Source organism: Anolis carolinensis, chromosome 1 (genome assembly GCF_035594765.1).
Source record: "Anolis carolinensis isolate JA03-04 chromosome 1, rAnoCar3.1.pri, whole genome shotgun sequence".
Classification (NCBI taxonomy): Eukaryota; Metazoa; Chordata; class Lepidosauria; order Squamata; family Dactyloidae; genus Anolis; species Anolis carolinensis.
The window spans coordinates 309,294,384-309,314,348 of NC_085841.1; the positions used below are offsets into that span (position 1 = coordinate 309,294,384).

The 19,965-nt window shown below is 38.9% G+C and overlaps 1 protein-coding gene across 5 annotated transcripts in view; it reads left to right on the forward strand.

Moving 5' to 3' along the window:
* Positions 1-19,965, forward strand: part of sipa1l1 (signal induced proliferation associated 1 like 1) — a 197,508-nt gene that overhangs the window by 163,305 nt on the left and 14,238 nt on the right. For all 5 annotated transcript variants that reach the window (XM_008103800.3, XM_016991867.2, XM_003214519.4 and 2 more), the window contains 2 exons: positions 10,086-10,325; positions 11,869-12,034. In XM_008103800.3, the coding sequence (XP_008102007.2) occupies positions 10,086-10,325; positions 11,869-12,034 (406 nt within the window). The remainder of the gene's footprint in view (positions 1-10,085; positions 10,326-11,868; positions 12,035-19,965) is intronic.

The window sequence follows — 19,965 nt, forward strand, 5'->3', positions numbered from 1 at the left end:
ATAAATAAAGTGGTAGAATTCAAGGACATAGCCATGTTAGTTTGCAAAGGGATCTCGTAGCACCTTTGGGACTGAGCGAGATTAAGTTGTTGGATAATGCACTGAGGAAATAGAACTGTCTATAGAAGCCACGATATCTAAATTAAGACAGCTGTACTTTGGACATGACTCACTACGAAAACCACAACAACATTTGGATAAGGCTTGAAAGCTATAGGAAAAGAGGGAGATTCATTACAGATGAATATACAACATCCCTGAGTACATCATCTGAGCAAGACTTTTGAGGATTTAGTCTCTCATTCATAGGGTCACCATAAGTCAAAATTGACTTGACAATTAACAAAGGTGTGCATTGACACATTTTACTAGCAGAAATCACAAAAAGATGAAATAAACAAAAGACAGACCAAAAGCAAAGTTAGGGCTGAAGAAAAAAAATGGCCACAAAATATATCATATTAAACCAGGTGATGAAGAAATCAAAAATTTTAAACATATATATATTTTGGTTCCATATTTATCAAAATAGAGAATGTAGTGATGAAGTGAGGAGACTTGGAAGGGCAGCTATGAAGAAACTAGATAAGATTCCCCAGTCTCAAGAAATGTCACTAAATACCAAAATCAGAATTATCCATGCCACGGTATTTCCACTTTCTATGTATGGATGTGCAAGTAGACACTCTCAAACAAACTGATGCGGGGAAATCAATTCATTTGAAATGTGGAGCCAGAGAATGGCCAAAAAGATACATAAAAGAGCCTGTGAGCAAATCAAGCTTGAACATTGGTCTTCTGATAGCTGTCTTTCCTATCAGAAGACCAATGAGGTCAAAGTGCATCCTTCAGTTTGAAACTCCTTTAGGGGAAAGAAAACCAAATAATTTTTGGACATTCAAGATAATAACTCAGATTAATTTAGAACTGAACAGGACAGCTGTTCATCACTATCATAGCTTGTCAGATGTGCTCTTTAATTGCTACTAATGTCTTCTAAAGACACAAGATTCAACACTCACATTTCCTGTGGCTTTTCCTTTCTATAAGTTTCTATATAATCTCAGTAAAATCATTTCCAAGGCACCAACTTTAACAGATAGTAGAAAAATATATGAACATCGGAATATATTTATGAGAAGTACAGAGGATAGGGAAGTAAGAAGGCTTTTGTCCATCTTTGAATAGTACAGTTGAACAAATGTTAAATTTCTATGCTCTATTACAACAGGCAAATTCTATGCTCTGTTACAATAATGCTTTTTTAATGATGTGATTAGGGTTGCAGGCTCCCACGCATTTAACAAACAAGTTAAATATATAGCTAAATTAGCAACATATATATATAGCAGATATGTAGCCATTGGTCTATTGGAATTTGAAGCACTTTAACAGTAATTGCTCTCCACATGTTCCAAAAGACCAAAGGTTACAAAATGAGCTATATCTTGTAGTATTTTAGAAAGATTCTTAAAATATATGTGTCTATTCCTTGATCTGTTTTGTGACTCTCCAAGAACACTCTGTCTTGTCTGGATTAAGTTTCAATTTGCCTTCATCCAGTCTATTACTGTCCTTGCATACTGATTTAGAACCGAAATAGCGTTTTTGGATGGAGGTGACAAGGCGAGAGAGAGAGTTGAATGTAATCACCAGTCTTATGGCACCAGAACCCAAAACTCGGAGACAGCCACTGCCATTGGTTTCCCCTCTTTAGCTCATCTCATTTAAGACAAAATAGATCCTTCTGAAACCTCACAAGCCACTGATCAAAGAGTTAAAACAGGAATTCTCTATTACCGTCTTCTAGATTCACTCCTTCAGATAGGCATGCACCCACTGCTGTACCTATCCTCAAATGACATTGTGTTAATTATGTTAAAGCAACTGATGTATTTTTTTTAAAAAAAATATCTTGTCATTTAGGTTTTTCATCATTCATATATAAATTAGGTGATACATCTTTTACAGATTCTATGCTAACAGTCAATAGACAGGTCCTTAGCCAAATGAGGTCTTGTAAGAAGTAGTTACCTGGTCCCTCGATTACCAATCTATATATATAAAAGAGTGATGGCATCACGGCGACTCACAAAACAACAAAAGTACAGGCCCCGCAACCTCGAAATTTGACCACACAACCCATCATCCATGCCTCCAGGTTGATACAACAAAAATAAAAGAAAAACAAACTCCTAATTAGAGGGAGAGCAATAATTTTTTTATCCAATTGCTGCCAGTTTAGAGGGCTAATCTCTGCCCACTTCGTCTCCTAGCAACCAACTCCTAGCAAGCCAAGGGACAGCCAGGGTTCAGTTAGGGGACAGGCAGACTTAGGCTATCTAATTTGCACTGGATTATATGGCAGTGTAGACTCAAGGCCCTTCCACACAGCTATATAACCCATTTATAATCTTATATCATCTGCTTTGCATTGGGTTATCTTGACTCCACACTGCCATATAATCCACTTCAGTGTGCATTTTATACAGCTGTGAAGAAGGGGCCTCATATAATCCAGTTCTAAGCAGATAATATAAGATTATCAATAAACAGTAGAGTCTCACTTATCCAACATAAACAGGCCGGCAGGATAAGTGAATATGTTGGATAATAAGAAGGGATTAAGGAAAAGCCTATTAAACATCAAATTAGGTAATCGTTATACAAATTAAGCACCAAAACATCATATTATACAACAAATTTGACAGAAAAAGTAGTTCCATGTGCAGTAATGCTAGGTAGTAATTACAATTATCCAATGCATTTTTGTAGTCAATGTTTTCAATGCATTGTGATATTTTGGTGCTAAATTCATAAATACAGTAATTACTACATAGCATTACTGTGTATTGAACTACTTTTTCTGCCAAATTTGTTGTCTAACATGATGTTTTGGTGCGTTGGATAATCCAGAACATTGTATAAGTGAATGTTGGATAAGTGAGATTCTACTTTAATATGAAATAATTACTGGGATAGAATAATGCAGAACAATATAATCTCTAAAACCAGGACAGTAAATAAACAGGGGAATTCCACACAGGAAACAATCAGGGCCAGCTAACATCTCCCAACAAAGTATTCCCATCATCAAAGTCTGGCAAATCCTCTGTTTTCTCAGGGCCACAGACAGTAGAAGCACATAAAATATCGCAAACAACACCACTCTGAAAACAAGGGAATTCCAGACAGGAAACAATCAGGGCCAGCTAACACCTCCCAACAAAAAATTCACTCAAGGAGAAAACAGCCAGGCTTTAAAGCTGCAAGGCCATTACATCCTAATCATTTTTCCTAATTGCAGCATTCATACTTGCCTCCAACAGAAAAAAAAACCAATCAGAAATATTGTATATTCACAACCTTTAGGAAATAATATCCCCTGATGGCGCAGCGTGTTAAAGCGCTGAGCTGCTGAACTTCTGGACCGAAAGGCCGCAGGTTTGAATTGGGGGAGCGGAGAGAGCTCCCACTGTTAGCCACAGCTTCTGCCAACCCACAAGTTCAAAAACATGCAAATGAGAGTAGATGAATAGGTACTGCTCCGGCGGGAAGGTAACGCCGCTCCATGCAGTCATCCCACATGACCTTGGAGGAGTCTACGGACAATGCCGGCTCTTCGGCTTAGAAATGGAGATGAGCACCAACCCCCAGAATCAGACATGACTGGTCTTAATGTCAGGGGAAAAGCTTTACCCTTTACCTTAACTACCACCAATTCCTCAATACTTTAATTCCCATACCACAGACTTCGCCACAGCAACGCGTGGCCGGGCACAGCTAGTCTAAATCTAATCTAAATCTATAATAAAAGCAAAAACCTGTATGTGTGTATGTGGCACGGATGTCTGCTCACACAGACAGCCTCCGGCCTCCACAAACAGGCTATAGTTCCCAGGGTTAAGAATCTAGCAAGTCACTCTTTTCCACTGACATTGTGGTTACAGCGAGCGCCATGAACATGCAGCCCAGCCCCTGCCAATGTCCTTCCCAAACACTACAGCCCACCACCCAAGGAATGCTTTCGTTTGGGGATCATTTCATCCTAGATTCTGCTTTTTCTTGGACCACAGGCAGGCATCCCAGGGTTCTCAATTGCTGTGGAATTTGCATGGCCCCGCCCACTACCCTTTCCTTTCCAATCTCTCTGCATAACAAACAGAGCACAACTGAGCTGCAACTAAACTTACTGGAGGAGTTTAGGGATTGACTCCACATGGTGGAAGTTGTAGTTCACCCTGCATCAAGTCAGAGCACTGTCACTCCTACTGGGGAATATAGAGGAGTTGTAGTTCACCTTCACCCAGAATACTATTAACCCAAATAATGATGGCTCTCGGCCAAACTTGCCATGCAGACCCGATATGCCCAGATTTGACCACTGTTGGGTTTGGAGGGGAACTGGACTGGAAGTTGAGGAGTAGTAGGTACTGGAATTTATAGTTCACCTGCAATTAGTGAGCATCACCCTTGGCACACAGAGCCCCCATAACCAATACAACATATTGGACAAGTTTGGGAAAAAGGGAGTTATAGTTCACCTGCAGCCAGATAAACACTGACCCCCACTGACAATGCACTAGAACCACACTTCACACAGAGAAGCCTCATGACCTACTGAACATACTGCAGGTATTTGTGGGAAGGGGCCTTGATTTTGGGAGTTGTAGTTCACCTCCATCCAAAGACCACTGAACCCAGCCAATGACAAATCTAGACCAAACTTGGCACACAGACTGAACATTGCCTGCTGTGGATACTGATAGATATTTCGGGACAATTGCCCTGGGAATCTAGAAATTGCAGTAGTTCACCCCCATCCAGAGAGTACTCCACCACACCTGGTACACACGCCCAAAATGGCCAACATAATACTGGCAGGGTTTGGGGAGGATTCAGCCACGATTCTGGGAATTGTAGTTCACCCACTCCAAACAGAATACATAACATTAAAAGCCAAAAATAACATTCTCAAATGACCCGGGCATCGCCAGGTTCCCAAGCTAATCTATAAATAAATGGGAGAAAGTTGTTTGTGTTAGTAAAGAACTTATTGGCACCCTGTAACTAATTAGTGGTGGTAAAGTATTGGTCATATCACCCTCACTTTCAAAGCAGCTTCCCCTATTGATAATGGTGCTGCTATCCACATAGTGCAGATATTTATTTTCAAGGACAGATAGTATTCCAAAATGGTGTTTTCCTGCAGTATCTGCAGTGGAGGATGCAGCTCTTCAAGCTACTCTGATTTTTTTTCTTTGTGCTTCACAGACAAGATTTCAGCCTGTCAATCCTGTTTGGACTGTATGACTTTTGTGATCTTTTCCAACACTCTGATTCTATTAATCAATCTAACCTCCCTAAAAAAGGGCCAGTCCCTCTTTCTTTTTCTTCCTGAGATTAGGACAGGCTTTAGTGAACCGACTAAATTGATTTGTGCAAGGATCATTTTTAGCTCTGAATACATTTTTAATCAGTTTTAAGCATTTTAACTGTTAAAACAGTTAACAAACATTAATTCTCTTTTAATGTTTATTTTTTAGGTTTTAAATTGTATTGCGTTGGCTTTATTGTAAGCCACTTTGAGTCTCTTTTGTAGAGAGAAAAATCAGGCTATAAATAAACATAACAATTAACATAATAATTACTGTTAATGGTGTTACCCTAATGAGCATAGCTTTAGAGCCGTTTTCTGAATGTTGCCACCCTAATGTGAATGATTAATCTATCTGGTAGAATGTATACACAGCTCAGAGCTTTCCTTTGATGAGAAGTCCATTGAAACTTGAGTGGCGGTGGAGGTATTGTCAGGGTTCACAAGACCATTCAGTTCTCGTAGAGCAGGGGTCCTCAAACTTTTTAAGCAGGGGGCCGGTCCACAATCCTTCAGACTGTTGAGGGGCCAAAATATCATTTGAAAAAGAAATACGAACAAATCCCTATGCACACTGCACATGTCTTATTTGTAGTGCAAAACAACAACAACAATGAAAGAACAATAAAATATTTTAAAATGAAAACAATTTTAACCAACATAAACCTATCAGGCCAATGAGATAGTCAAGTTAATTAGGATTGTTGTTTTTGTTGTGTGCCTTCAAGTCAAGTGGGCGAGTCTAAGTCTAAAATTATTTATTTATTCATTTACTACATTTATTTACTACATTTATATCCCACCCTTCTCAGAGCAGCTGTATGTATATACAATATATTATTAGTATAGCACAATATTAGCATTATATATTACTATATTGAACTATACCACTATACTGTAATATTATATGTAATATATAACATGTAATTAATATTATTATATGGTATTAGTATTACATTGTATAACATGATAATATTATCAATATCATATGTATATATAATATATTATATTATTAAAACTGATATAAAAATATTATATTATAAATGAGAGCGGGGGCCAGGTAAATGACCTTGGAGGGCCGCATCCGGCCCCCGGGCCTTAGTTTGGGGACCCCTGTCCTAGAGTATCCAGTGTTAGGTCTTGTGCATACTGAGAAGTTGATGGAAGAGGGCATTGTGGTTCCAAGCTTTGTGAGATGATTAGCATGGTGGCAGCTGCATGAATGAGTGCAAAGGATAATCCATCTTGATATTAACAGGTAGCATGGGAAGGAAGCTGGAGCATCCATTGCATCCATTCATGTGGCTGCCACCATGCTAACCACCACCTTGCAAGACCAGAGGAAGGATTTAACCAAGCAGACTATGCAGGCTAGGGGTGAGGAGAAACGGCAATAAGTCAGTTGATCTTTCAAAATGCAGGTGAATTAAGTGTCAAGAAAAAAGGTATTGAAAACCTTTGCAAGCCTCCTCATAGTTCTCATCACAGCAGTCTGCAGGATTGAGTAAGAACCAGTTAGTCCTCTTTGAACTGAGGCAATTTTCTGTAAGGACTTCTACATTTTGCCCATCACTGGTAACGAAACACCTTTCAGTGCGTGAGTGGGCAGGACTGAAGAAAGGCCTACACATCAATTACATTCAAAAGCCTCCAAGTTTTTTTATTTTCACAATATCAGGTCTGCAGAGAAGCACTCTCTGCTACTTCAGGCAATAGAATAACAGCTTCATATAAGGGCCGTGGAGCCTGTTCCCTCTCAGGAGAGATTTTTAGGCTCTTACTCTGTTCCTCTTGATTCTAATGAAAAACAAGGTCTGGAGGGCTGTTCTGAATCTTCACAAGGCCAACCACAAGTTCCATGGAAACCTTCTGATCATTTCTGGAAGGTCTGCAGATTTTTTTAAAAGAGGGTGGCCTTTGATCAGGAAAAGTTTATCAGTTCCATTCATGGAGATTGCATGTAATCCTAGGTCTTAAGCAAGTTAAAATCCTTGTGATTAGTTAATTGGAATTCCTTGTTTTGCAGGTTACTTCAGCTCACAGAGTGTTGAGTTGAAGGCTCTGTCAGTGTGAGAGGGAATTGTATATATGTCGCAAGGATTTGGTTTTACTTAAATTAGACCCTCCTTTTATCATTAAAATGAATTTACTGTCCATCATTCTCAGGAGATTATTCTACCTTCTTTTAGTCCAAATCTCAAGGCATTGCAGGAAAAAAGAGTACCATAGGTTAGATAAGCAGAGAGATCTTAATTTTTAATTTGATAGGATTCAGTAGGACAAAGGAGTATTGTAAAATTTATTGTTTGTTTCCTTTTAAGAAAGACATGTCTTCTTCCACTTTGGTTCAGTGTTTGAGGTTTTGTTTCCAATGGTACTGTACTACAGTACCAGTTGTATTAGGGATTTAGGCACGACCCACTCATACTGCTAGCTTTTGGTTCTTCTGCTTCTTTTTTGGAAATCTGTTGGGCAACCATTTGTGCTTTCCTGACTTCTTTTGTTAGATGCTATTGATTATTTATTTATTTATTTATTTTATATACAAGTTTTCTTCCATGAATGAAAACCTTTGGTAGGTGTGTTCTGCAACAGGTTGTGTCATTGTAAGTGAAGAGTTGCCCTCCCAAATAGTGAGGTGACCAGTTGTGTAGGTCCCAGCTTGAAGAATCGATTCCTCACACTGCAGAAGAATGGTATTCACCATGAAGGTTCATTTTCTGTAGGTGTGGAGAAAGAATGCTTCCCACTCTATTTCGTTGAGGTTTGTTTTGACTTTTGGTGGTTTGTGTTTTGATGTCTGGAGCTTAATCATACCATCACTGGGAAGGTGAGATTTACCTTCTCTCTTAGGCTTATTAGGTTGGTTGACAAGTTGAGGGCCTTCCTGTGAAGCATGAGGAAGGAACCAGACCCATTTTAATGGATTCTCTTCCTGTAACTGCAGAAAAAGAACTGCCACATTGGGTACCAATGTTCCATTCCATGAATTTGATATTTAAGACACATAAATAATTTTTCCATTAATCTATTCTTTGGAGTGGGGTAGGGGTAGGGGAGCAGAATTAATACTCCTCTGCAACATAATTCCCATGTCATTTATTTATGGATATTGGGATTATGGGTACAGACCAGCCATTCATACAAGGTGCTTTTTAGTATAAAAAATTAATGTCTATGCCTATTCATATCCTATCCATAAATATTAATATATATATTCCTTTAATTTCATTTTGTTGATGTGAACATGGCAGAATGGTACAGTATTTAGTACTTTTGAAACCTAACACTAATTGTCGCCATGTGTCAGTAAGATCCCGTTATCCTCTTCAATTACATTTTTAGAAATTAACCAATGATAGATAAATCCATCAGTCTGAATTTGTTCTTGAATGTTTAAAAATAATAAACTGGAAGATAGAAATGTAAATTTGCTTTTTATTAACAGTAATAGCTCTATCTATATTTGTAATAAGTGTTCATGACACTATTTCCCCATCCTTGGACTTTAGTTAAAAGCAGTGCATCTCTGTACATATATAAAGCACATATTTAGAATATTGATTGTGTTAGTGAATTTGTCATCAATACAGAACACTTTTAATCTAATATTTGAATACTGTGGGCCTAAATCCAATACCACCTTGACCAATATGATGGGACCTCTTCTGTCTCCCCCACCTGGAGCTCTCTCCACTGCCCAAAAATAGCAGTTCTAAGGGTTTCTCTGTTTTCCTGAGCCAAGTTTGGGGGCATATGTCAGTTCAAGAGGAAAGCAAGGAATATCCCCTCCAGTTTCTACCAGATTCTGCTATTCTACCAGTGGTCATTCAGTCTGGAATAATGCTCTTTGTCCAGATCACTTATCTTTTCCATCACCTCATCTGCTTTCTTCCTCACTGCTAACAGCAGGAAGGAATTTCAAGAACATAACTGTGTTAGTATGGAATATTAATATGTAAAAAGGTCTTGTAGAACTTTCGAGACTGAGAGAATGAAGTTGGTAGCATAAACTTTTGTAGAGTAAGAGTTCATCTCTATACTGTAGAATGAATCCAATTTGACCCATCTTTAATTGTAGTGACCCAATTATGTGGAACCATTGAAGTTACTTTACAAAGTCTTTAGCATTCTGTGCTAAAGCATGCTGGTGCCTTATTAACTACAACTCCCAGGATTCCATATCATTGAGCAATGGCAGTTAAAACTGTGCCAAACTGCACTAATTCTATAATGTCAAATCTACTTCTAATGCAAGCAGGAAGGAAAGGGCAAACTACGCATCTTGGCAGACTGTAGGGAGCAATGCTTTTCTTTCAGTGCTGACAATCTGTTACCCAGATACATTGCAGCATTTTATATAAGATTGTATAAAAGAAAGAACAGTGGTGTAATCGTCTGAGTGGTTCAAATCTCCACTCAGCCATGGAAACCTAGTGGTTGACCTTGGGCAAATCATTTTCTCCCAGCCTCATAGAAAAGCAACAACAAATCTCTTCAAAATAAATGTTGCTAAGAACATCTTTCTGTTCTCCTATTTTAATAAAGTGTATGCTCTAGTTTATAACTCTGAAAAAGAAGTCCTTAGGTTAAATTTCACTTAGCAAGGACTTGACCACATGACAAAATGCAGCCTTGAAATTAATTGTACACAGTCTCAACATGTACATTTAAGTCAAGCTTTGTCTTTATTATGTTTCTCTCCCAGTACCGTGGGTTCCCGACACTCTGCCAGCCCTGTTATTTTCACCAGTGCCAGAAGTTCACCTAAAGAAGAGCTTCATTCTGCCACTTCTCCACAGCTTGCACCACCTTTCCCCTCCTCCTCTTCATCCTCTTCCGGCCCTAGGACTTTCTATCCACGGCAGGGTGCAACTAGCAAGTACCTGATTGGATGGAAAAAGCCTGAAGGGACAATAAACTCTGTGGGGTTTATGGATTCAAGAAAGTAAGAGCATTTTGGTTCTATTTTGGTGGGTGTTAATTTTTGACAAGAGCTTCTACTATGCATAACAGGCATTTTGCTTACAGAAAATAAGAAATTTAAGTGCAGCAGTGATTTAAGCCAATTAAACTTATTGTAGAACAAAATCTAAGAATTCTACAGAAATTGTGTTACGGTCTGTGAAGCCTATTGAGGTGTTTGCATTATATTGTTTAATTTGCTGAATCTTTTAAAAAACCTCTCTTCTTTCTTTCATTTTTGCTATGGAAGGATTTTGAAATTAACTTAAAACATTCTAAAACTTGAACCAGTGTTTGGGCCCCCTCCTCTAGCTATAAAATGAAAGGTGCATTGTACGGAGGTGAAAGATGAGATGACAAGCCCTTTGAGAAGAGCAGTTTCGTTTAGAAGATCTGTATTTTTGCTTTTCATTATTAAATTAAATGAAGTGTGTAGTGTTTCAAATAATGTTAGTCGTGTACAAGGTAAATTTACCAGCAAATGTACCTTACTTAGGCAGAGAATAGGAAAAATGCTATGTTTTGGAGAATATAAGAATATTTGTACTTAGACATGTCATCTCTTCTGTTCTCCAAACCACAACACAAAAGGGGAGGAGAGAATTCATATTTGCTAGCCTCCCTACTCATCAGAACTAGCAGGTGGATTTCTAGATGCCTCCTAAAGAGAAACAGTCCCAGATAAAAGGTGTTCCCCTTTGAGCACAAGACAAATGGTAGCAAAATACATCATAGCAACAGTGTTTTGAAGCATGGGTTTTCAAAAGCATTGTGGCAATTATCTTCTGTTACTTGAAAAGAATTTACTAAATAGTGTTTTATTTATTTGAGATAAGTCTTATATCAAATATGACATAGTTATAAGAAGCAACATCTTAACTGAGTCAAAATTAGGTTCATACAAAATCATAAAAGTCCAATCCCCTTCCATGCAGGAATACACAGTCAATATACATGAAATGTAATTGCAGTCAGAAATGAGTAGGCCAAGCCCTAAAAATACAGTAAGCTAAAGTGAACAGAGGACTGATATGCCAATATGGGATGTAAGCCTAATAGAGTGAGAAAGCTGTGTGATCAGAAAATCATACCGTCAAAGTGACAGATTTGTTCTAAGGACAACATGGGGAAAGAGGAGAGCATAGTAAAACAATGGAAATTAAGTACCTTGTTGTATTTGCTGAAAATTTTGGACAGAACTTTGATTGATTGATTGACCAGTCAATAGATGGCCTAGCAAATGGGAAAGCGGAGACAAATTATTTACAGTGATAAACAGGTTTCCAATTTAAGCGCAATTGATGCTGAGCAAGTCTTCTGGTGATTATGTGGTTAGGTTCGCTTCTTTTTGCAGTGGGGTTATTATCACTGCATAGAAGGTGTATTCCTTTAAACAGGCATTTAATTACATTCAGTACCTTCACTCATCGAAATACTTGCCTCCCTTCTAAATCTTTTGTGAATAACTGGAAGTCTTCTGCTTCAAGCCCTCTGAATTCTAAACAAGTATGTTTCCTTCTTTGAAGGCGTCACCAGAGTGATGGCAGTGAAATGGCACATCCTAGATTACGTGCCTCGGCCAGAGATCTTCGAGCCTCACCAAAGCGACCTTCTAAATCAAATATTGAAGAAGAATTGAAGAAGTTGATAGATCTAGACAGTCCAACACCAGAATCTCAGAAAAACTTTAAGGTACATGTTATTTGTTTTTTCTTCTGTTTATATCCTGACTTTTGTCATGAATGGGACTTAAGACAGTTTGTCATACAATAGTATAACTACAGATAAAAAACACAAAAGCTGAATTTTTTTTAGAAAAAAGAAATATACTTTCTCCCAGAATGGGATATCTTTCTAGTGGTACAGGATCAGTTATGAGAGACTTGTCTGAGTAGAAAGATTTTTTTTCTGCTGATAGAAGGACAGCAAGGAGGATTAACACTCTTAATCAAGTCTTGCTGATAGAGACTATGCTAACTCAGGGAATTATGCTAACTTCCAAAGCTCAATTCAAAGTCCTAGTTCTGACCTTTAAAAGCCTTGCATGACATTGGATAAGAGTATTTTAATGAGTGCATTCCCATTGCATAGAGATACACTATGGCAGGTGCCTCCCGAAAGTGCCATTTTATTAGTGTTTGTCCCCAATACTGAATGGCCTTCCAAACATGGCTAACAATGTTATTGGTAATCTGCAGAAAGCTGGCTAAGCTATATTTCCACAGACTTTTCAGGCTCTGTTTTTAAAGAAATTGTTTCCATGATTATTGCTGATTATTTTACCTAGTAATCTTCTAACGTTTGCTTGTTAAGGGGAGTATATAATTATAAACAAATAATATTAATAATGCAAATCTGAATAAAACCAAAAGCTGAACCAATAGCGTAGCATCTACTGAGTAATGTATTTGTGATTCCACGCCAAAGACTACATGGAAGAATTGTAATGTTACTTTGTTTTGAAGACTTTCAGCAGTATTTTCTATTACTGTATTTCTTAGATGCCATGGATTGTAAGACACACACTCATGATTCTGAGATGCACTCTGTTTTAGAGATGTTTATGTAAAGTGCGTCTTAGAATTGAAGAAATACAGTATATTGACAACTATGATGAAGTGCGACAGAAAATATGTGAATTTCCCCCTTGAGTAATAACACTGTCACTTAGCATAGCATGTTATTTTACAAGTTTACATAGGATAAGTTTCAGTACAGCAGCTGCAAAAATTAGCTTATTTCGACATGCAGCTAGGGAAGGGAGAGATACCACTTGTTTAAGAGCTGCTTGTTCCTCATGGAAAATTGAGTTCCAAATGCCAACTTATTCACTTGAGTACTTCTTCCACCTGTGAACAGAGCTTGTTGACTGAACTTTTGTACCATATTTTGTGCCTTGTTTTCGAACAACCAAAATTGCCTCTCAAACTTTTAAAAGTGAATATGCACATGAAGTAAGTCCACAAAGATGTATTCCTTAAATCTTCACCAGAAGTACTAATGGCTTAAAGATCTTAAAACACCCAGTAAATAATATTTAAGAGAGAGCCCTGATTTTTGAGACCTCTGTACTGAAAACACTGCTTAACATTTCATGGTTGTCAGAGATTAAATGGTTTCCACAGCAACCATGTAAAAGAGGGCACTTGCAACTTCTTTCTGTGCTTGTCAAAACCCAAAGAGGCTTATTAAAACGTGTAAGTATGAGGTTCTATATACAGATTATTTTTTAGTGTTGCCTTTGAGGCTGAAGCAAAAGAAAATTGCTCTATTCCACACCCTCCTTCAAATGCCTGATGCTGGGGGAAAGGATGATCACCTTTCTTGTGACTCTTCAAACAAGGACTGTTGTCTTTGCACAAAATACCTATCCATTTAAATGATTGATTATCCCAGTTACTGTTAGTGCATTTCTGTTTGGAAGTCTTCATGATCAATGGAGTCTGTTCTCTCTCAAGTAATTCTTATTTAGATGATAGATGATTGCCACTTGGTTAATGATCTGCCAAATTGTATGAATCTTAGACTGTTTCCATTTCTTTCTTTAGAAACATCTGCTTTTAGTAGACCAGGACAGTATGACGATCCTTCCCTGACCCCTTGAAAAAGCTTATTAAGGAGCACATAATTGTCCCTAAATTCTCACTTTCCACTTTGCCAAACAAGCAGGACAGATTGTGCTGTGCATCTCATTTTAAAAAGGCAAAAGTATTTCACTTCAAAACTGAAGACCTGTATCATGACCTCCCTTTGGGCAAAATGCCTGACTACAGGAGGGCATAACAAGATAGCACACCTCTCACAGTTGGCAAAGATGTTTGTAAAATGTTTCAATCAACTTTCACTTTGGAGGATGTGACTTATCCTGTTCAAATCATACACAACACAAATCATAAAATGAAACAAGGCAAGATCAGATGAGCAAACAGAAGGAGGTGGAAGTACGCATTCATACATCTGCTTATGTGGGGTTAAAGAGTCAGCACACACAAGCATTCTACAGAACTGTTGTAAATGGTTATACACAACAGTTTACAATAACTGCTGCCTCTTTAACTTTATACTTGGCCAGAAAAGTGAGATAAAAAACAGTCACAATGCTAATATAGGTTGTAATATGAGATCCCCTGTAGTGAATCTGGAAAAAAATACCAGGTTGAGGAAGGTAAGTTTAAAATGACAAAGCACTTTGGAAAGAGCCAATAACCATATTTGTCTCTAGAGGTCAATTTATAAACCCTGTGGCTACTGAAAACTATTTACTTATATGAATCAGTAAATTGTTTTGTTGGGGAGATGGTGGCGGGGTATAAATAAAGTTTTATTATTATTATTATTATTGTTTTATTTGTTCATCTCTTTCTGTTGCCCACCGTAATGCAGAATAGATTAACACATTAATGAATTAACATTAGTGTTAATGTGCAATAGATTACCACATTAATTAATTAGCACCATTCAGCAAAATAATTCACTGTGAGTAGCAGAACTTTTGTTGTAGTCAATATTCACTTTAATTTTTAGACCCAGTATTTCAAGTTCGACACAGTTCAGTTAATCATTGCATGTACAGCAGCCATCAGCCAGACAGTAGCCAACCATTAATCGGGTTTCACATGGGCCTTTCACCTCCTCGCAGCAATATGTCCATGCCAATAATAATAATAATAATAATAATAATAATAATAATAATAATAATAATTTTATTCTTGTATCCCGCCCCATCTCCCTGTAGGGACTTGGGGCGGCTCACATGTGGCCTTGCCCAACATCACAATATAAAAATGAATCAAAACACATAAATTTACAACAATAAATCAACAATATCAGTAAAACAATCATAAAAACAATATTGCAGGAAAAAGCATTAAGAACAGATATAAAACACAAGTCTAGGCCAAAGGGCGAATGTGTCAAATCAGGGGGAGGTAGTTAAGTAATTGACATAGTCATTAAAGTACTAGAAATGACAATAATGACAATAAGAAGGCGAATCAGTGGGTCTATTATTATGTAGGCAGACAACTTGAACCAACAGAATTCACTCATCAAAGGCTTTACGGAAAAGCCAGGTTTTCAGGTTCTTCCGGAAGGAGAGGAGGGTGGGGGCCAGCCTAATCTCCCTAGGGAGCAAGTTCCAAAGCTGGGGGGCCACGACAGAGAAGGCCCTCTCTCTCGTCCCCACCAACCGCGCCTGCGAGGGTGGTGGAAGCGAGAGAAGGGCCTCCCCCGACGAGCGAAGAGATCGTGCGGGTTCGTAGGGGGAAATGCGGTCTCTAAGGTAGGCGGGTCCCAAACCGTTTAGGGCTTTGTAGGTAAGAACCTGCACCTTGAATTGGGCTCGGAAGGTAAATGGCAGCCAGTGGAACTCCTTAAACAGAGGCGTTGAACGTGCCCTGTAATTTGCTCCCGTTAGAAACCTGGCTGCCGAGCGTTGTACTAGTTGCAATTTCAGAGCCGTCTTCAAAGGCAGCCCCACGTAGAGCGCATTGCAATAGTCCAGTCTAGAGGTAACTAAGGCATGGACCACTATGGTCAGATTAGACTTCTTAAGGTATGGTCGCAGCTGGTGCACAAGTTTTAATTGTGCAAAGGCCCTCCCGGCCACGGCCGACACCTGAGCCTCAAGAGTCAGCCCCGAATCCAGGAGGACCCCCAAGCTACGGACCTGCGCCTTCAGGGGGAGTGCGACCCCGTCAAGCACAGGTTGCCACCCAATACCCCGATCAGACTTGCAACTGACCTGGAGGACCTCTGTCTTATCAGGATTAAGTCTCAGCTTGTTCGCCCTCATCCAGGCCAACACAGCGGCTAGACACTGATCCAGTATCCGAGGGGCTTCCTTGGATTTTGGTGGAAAAGAGTAATAGAGTTGGGCGTCATCCGCGTAGAGATGGCACCGAACTCCAAAATCCCGGATGACCTCGCCCAGCGGTTTCATGTAGATATTGAAAAGCATGGGGGACAGAATAGAACCTTGCGGGACCCCACAGGACAATGGCCAGGGGTCTGAGCAGGTGTCCCCCAGCTTCACCATCTGGGAACGCCCCTCCAGGAAGGACTGAAGCCACTGCAAAACAGCACCCCCAAGGCCCATCCCAGAGAGACGTCCCAGAAGGATACCATGGTCGATGGTATCGAAAGCGACTGAGATGTCCAAGAGAACCAGCAGGATCACACTCCCCCTGTCCAGTTCCCTGCGGAGGTCATCCACCAAGGCGACCAAAGCCGTCTCGGTACTGAAACCAGGCCTGAAGCCAGACTGTGATTGGTCCAGAAAATCCATATCATCCAAGAATCCCTGGAGCTGAGAGGCAACCACCCGCTCCAAGACCTTGCCCACCCATTCCAAGACCTTGCCAACCTTTGTTACTGTGAGCTGTCCCTTCCCAGTAGACCACTAAAAGGGAAAGAAGAGATGGAAGTACAGGGAATATGAGAGGGAAGGAAATATCTGGCTTTTGTCCTCCACTGGTGTTGGACCCACCCAGTGGTCTTCCTAGTAGACCACTAAAAGGGGAAGAAGAGATGGAAGTACAGGGGATATGAGAAGGGAGGAAGTATCTGGCTTTTGTCCTCCACTGGTGTTGGACCCACCCATTTCCAGTATTATTAAAATTCAGATAAATGCAGACACGTGTAAACATTTGGTTGGTGCAGATGAGTTGCAGTTTTCTGGACATGCAGTGAAATAACTCTGAAAATACTTCAACAGATGTAAAACACTAAATTCTGCTTGCCTGCTTACTTTGTACCCTGACTTTCTCCTAACAGAATCCAAAACTACTTGCAGCACTTTAAAAGAAAGTTCAGCTAAAATAATATTTTCCAAAAGTTAAAAAAATAATTAAACAATTATATTAAAAAACACTTGGGTGAAAACAGTATAAAACTCATTTAAAATATAATTAAACCATAATTTGCAACTAGGGCTGTTTTTTAAAGTGGGTATCATAAAATCATTGCTTTGATCGAAGTGTAATTATAATATAATTTTGCCATTTAGGACTGTATCACACAAGGCAGGCAAATCAGCATTGCAAGCTGGACCATCACCTTTGATAAGAGTTGCTATCACACCATGTCATGTGCATCCTGCTCCATCAATAACTCCGCATACTGCTTTGTTTCCTTTACCCACCTTAGTGTCATTGGTCTTTTCCACTTCTTTGCCAGTAAGCTGACAGTCACGTAACATCAGGGGGCATAATTATTATTATTTTTTATTTATTTATTTACAGTATTTATATTCCGCCCTTCTCTTCCCTGTCCCCCTTGCTATTCCTAAGATGACGGTTTTGTTTTTTTTTAAATTCATATCTTTGCCAATCATTTTAATGCTAGAATTGTGCAGTCATGCTAAACATAAAAATAATTTTTAAAAATTAGTGAACTAGCACAGTTTCACAAATGAGAGAGATGTAATATTGTTCAATTCTATATGTATCTGTTACCCACACAGTGAACATTACTTCTACACTAATGTAATTGTTGCAGCACAGTGGATTGAAGTGATAAAGTCCATAGCCTTGATGTTAGTGGAGAAAGGAAAAGAAAGAAAAAGACTCTAAGAACTTAACAGATTTCTTATCTTCTGAGAAAAGCAGTGTGTGTTTAGAGTTTTTTTTAGAGAACATGCAACTATGGTTGTGACCAGAACTTAAAGAAGGCAGCAGAAATGTAAAGAATCTGTGTCTGTATGCACACAAAAGGCTTTACTGAAATATTGGCTGCCAGTGGAAAACCAGAGGCATATTAATGAAGGAGATTTCAAGTAAGGTCAATTTCATTTCTGCTTCTACTACACCCAAAGCATTGAATTTTGTTTCTTTAGTGAACAATAAAGTTAGTAAAGATCAACTGTTAATGAACAATACATGTTGGTAAGGATAACTCAAGCTCAAGGCCACACACAGGCTCAATCTGTAGATAAAATACAGAAAAGGCAGAGTGAAAAATCCTTGCAGAAGTGTTTAAATCCTTTCTTGCAGCTCAAACTAAGAAAAGTTTCCCAAGCCTGGATATCCTAAAGAAAGAATTCTTTAGGCCAATATTCAAGTCTAAATGGGTTTGATGGGGATTTTGACAATAGTCCCTGCTGCAGTAATAATAATAATAATAATAATAATAATAATAATAATAATAATAATAACTTTATTTTTATACCCCGCCCCATCTCCCCGAAGGGACTCGGGGCGGCTTACATGGGGCCTTGCCCGATAAAACAATCAAATATCAAAACACAGCAATAAAACAGTTATCCAATAAAAACATCAATTACAGTAAAAACAATAGTTAAAATCAACATAAAACATACAATATTAACACTGGAGACTAATTCATAGAACACAGGCAGCGTGCAACATGTGCCGAAATGGGCCGAAATGGGGAAGGTAATTTCAACCTGATCAGCTCAGTCAAGAGCTTGATTTTTTTTTTTTTTCGTGTCAGGAGTGACTTGTACCAAGTCACTTCTGGTGTGAGAGAATTGGTCGTCTGCAAGAACGTTGCCCAGGGGATGCCCGGATGTTTTTGATGTTTTTACCATCCTTGTGGGAGGCTTCTTTCATGTCCCGCATGGAGCTGGAGCTGATAGAAGGAGCTCATCTGCGCTCTCCCTGGGTTGGATTCGAACCTGGCAGCCTTTAGGTCCAACCTTCAAGTAACAAGGCTTTAACCCACTACGCCACCAGGGGCTCCAAGAGCTTGATAACTTTGCTTCAGTTGACCTTCAGACTGATGCTTCCTTCAGTAATGAGTGGAATTTGGGGAGTGCTGGGGTTGTGTAGGCAATTTTTAATTGGATTGGTAAGCAAGACAAAAGAGAATTGAAGCATGATATATTTTAAACGTCTGATCTTATTTTTTTCTGATCCTGACCTGATTATAGGTGAATGGCATAAGGATCAAACAGTGGAGACTGATGAAGCAGATGTAGTTAGGAGCAGAATGGATTAGAAGTTGGATGTGAGGATTCTAGGGTGAATTTTAACCAAGTAAGATTTTAATCAGAACCTCTCCAAGTGAGAATCTCAGTCTAAGCCTGACTTTTGTGACTCTATTTAATTGGTCATTAAAGCAAGCAGATGATTCATGGAAAGAAAGTACAAAGGTGCTATCTGTAATATTATCAAAAGCTGGGATTTCAAGAATGTATTTAGGAGGATTGCTCTGTTTGTGTTTGTATTCCTTGAGGCAAAATAGAATAAGAGGTATCATTGGACTGTTTTTCGCCTACTTGGAGCATTGGAATATGTATCTTTTAAGTGGGATAACAAAACTGTAGGCCAAAATTCCAAATTTGCTTATTCACACGCACACACAAAATGTTGCTACTCATTTTTTTTTGAGCAGCCCAAATAAAGCTCACACTTCACAAGGAATCTTTATATAATGGTAGTATTTGTAGTAATGTCATCTCTTCATATATAACTTACCCAAATGCCATCGCTGTCTCCTGGAAGGGCCAGAGGCACCAGGTATACTCACTTTCCAGGGAATCCCTTGATTCCCTTTGGAATTCATCAAAGGAGTATCCACCTCAGATACAAACAGGCTTAGACTCCTAAAGGTAGAAGAAACCACAAGGGCCAATCCTCTGCTATGCAGGAACACACAACCTA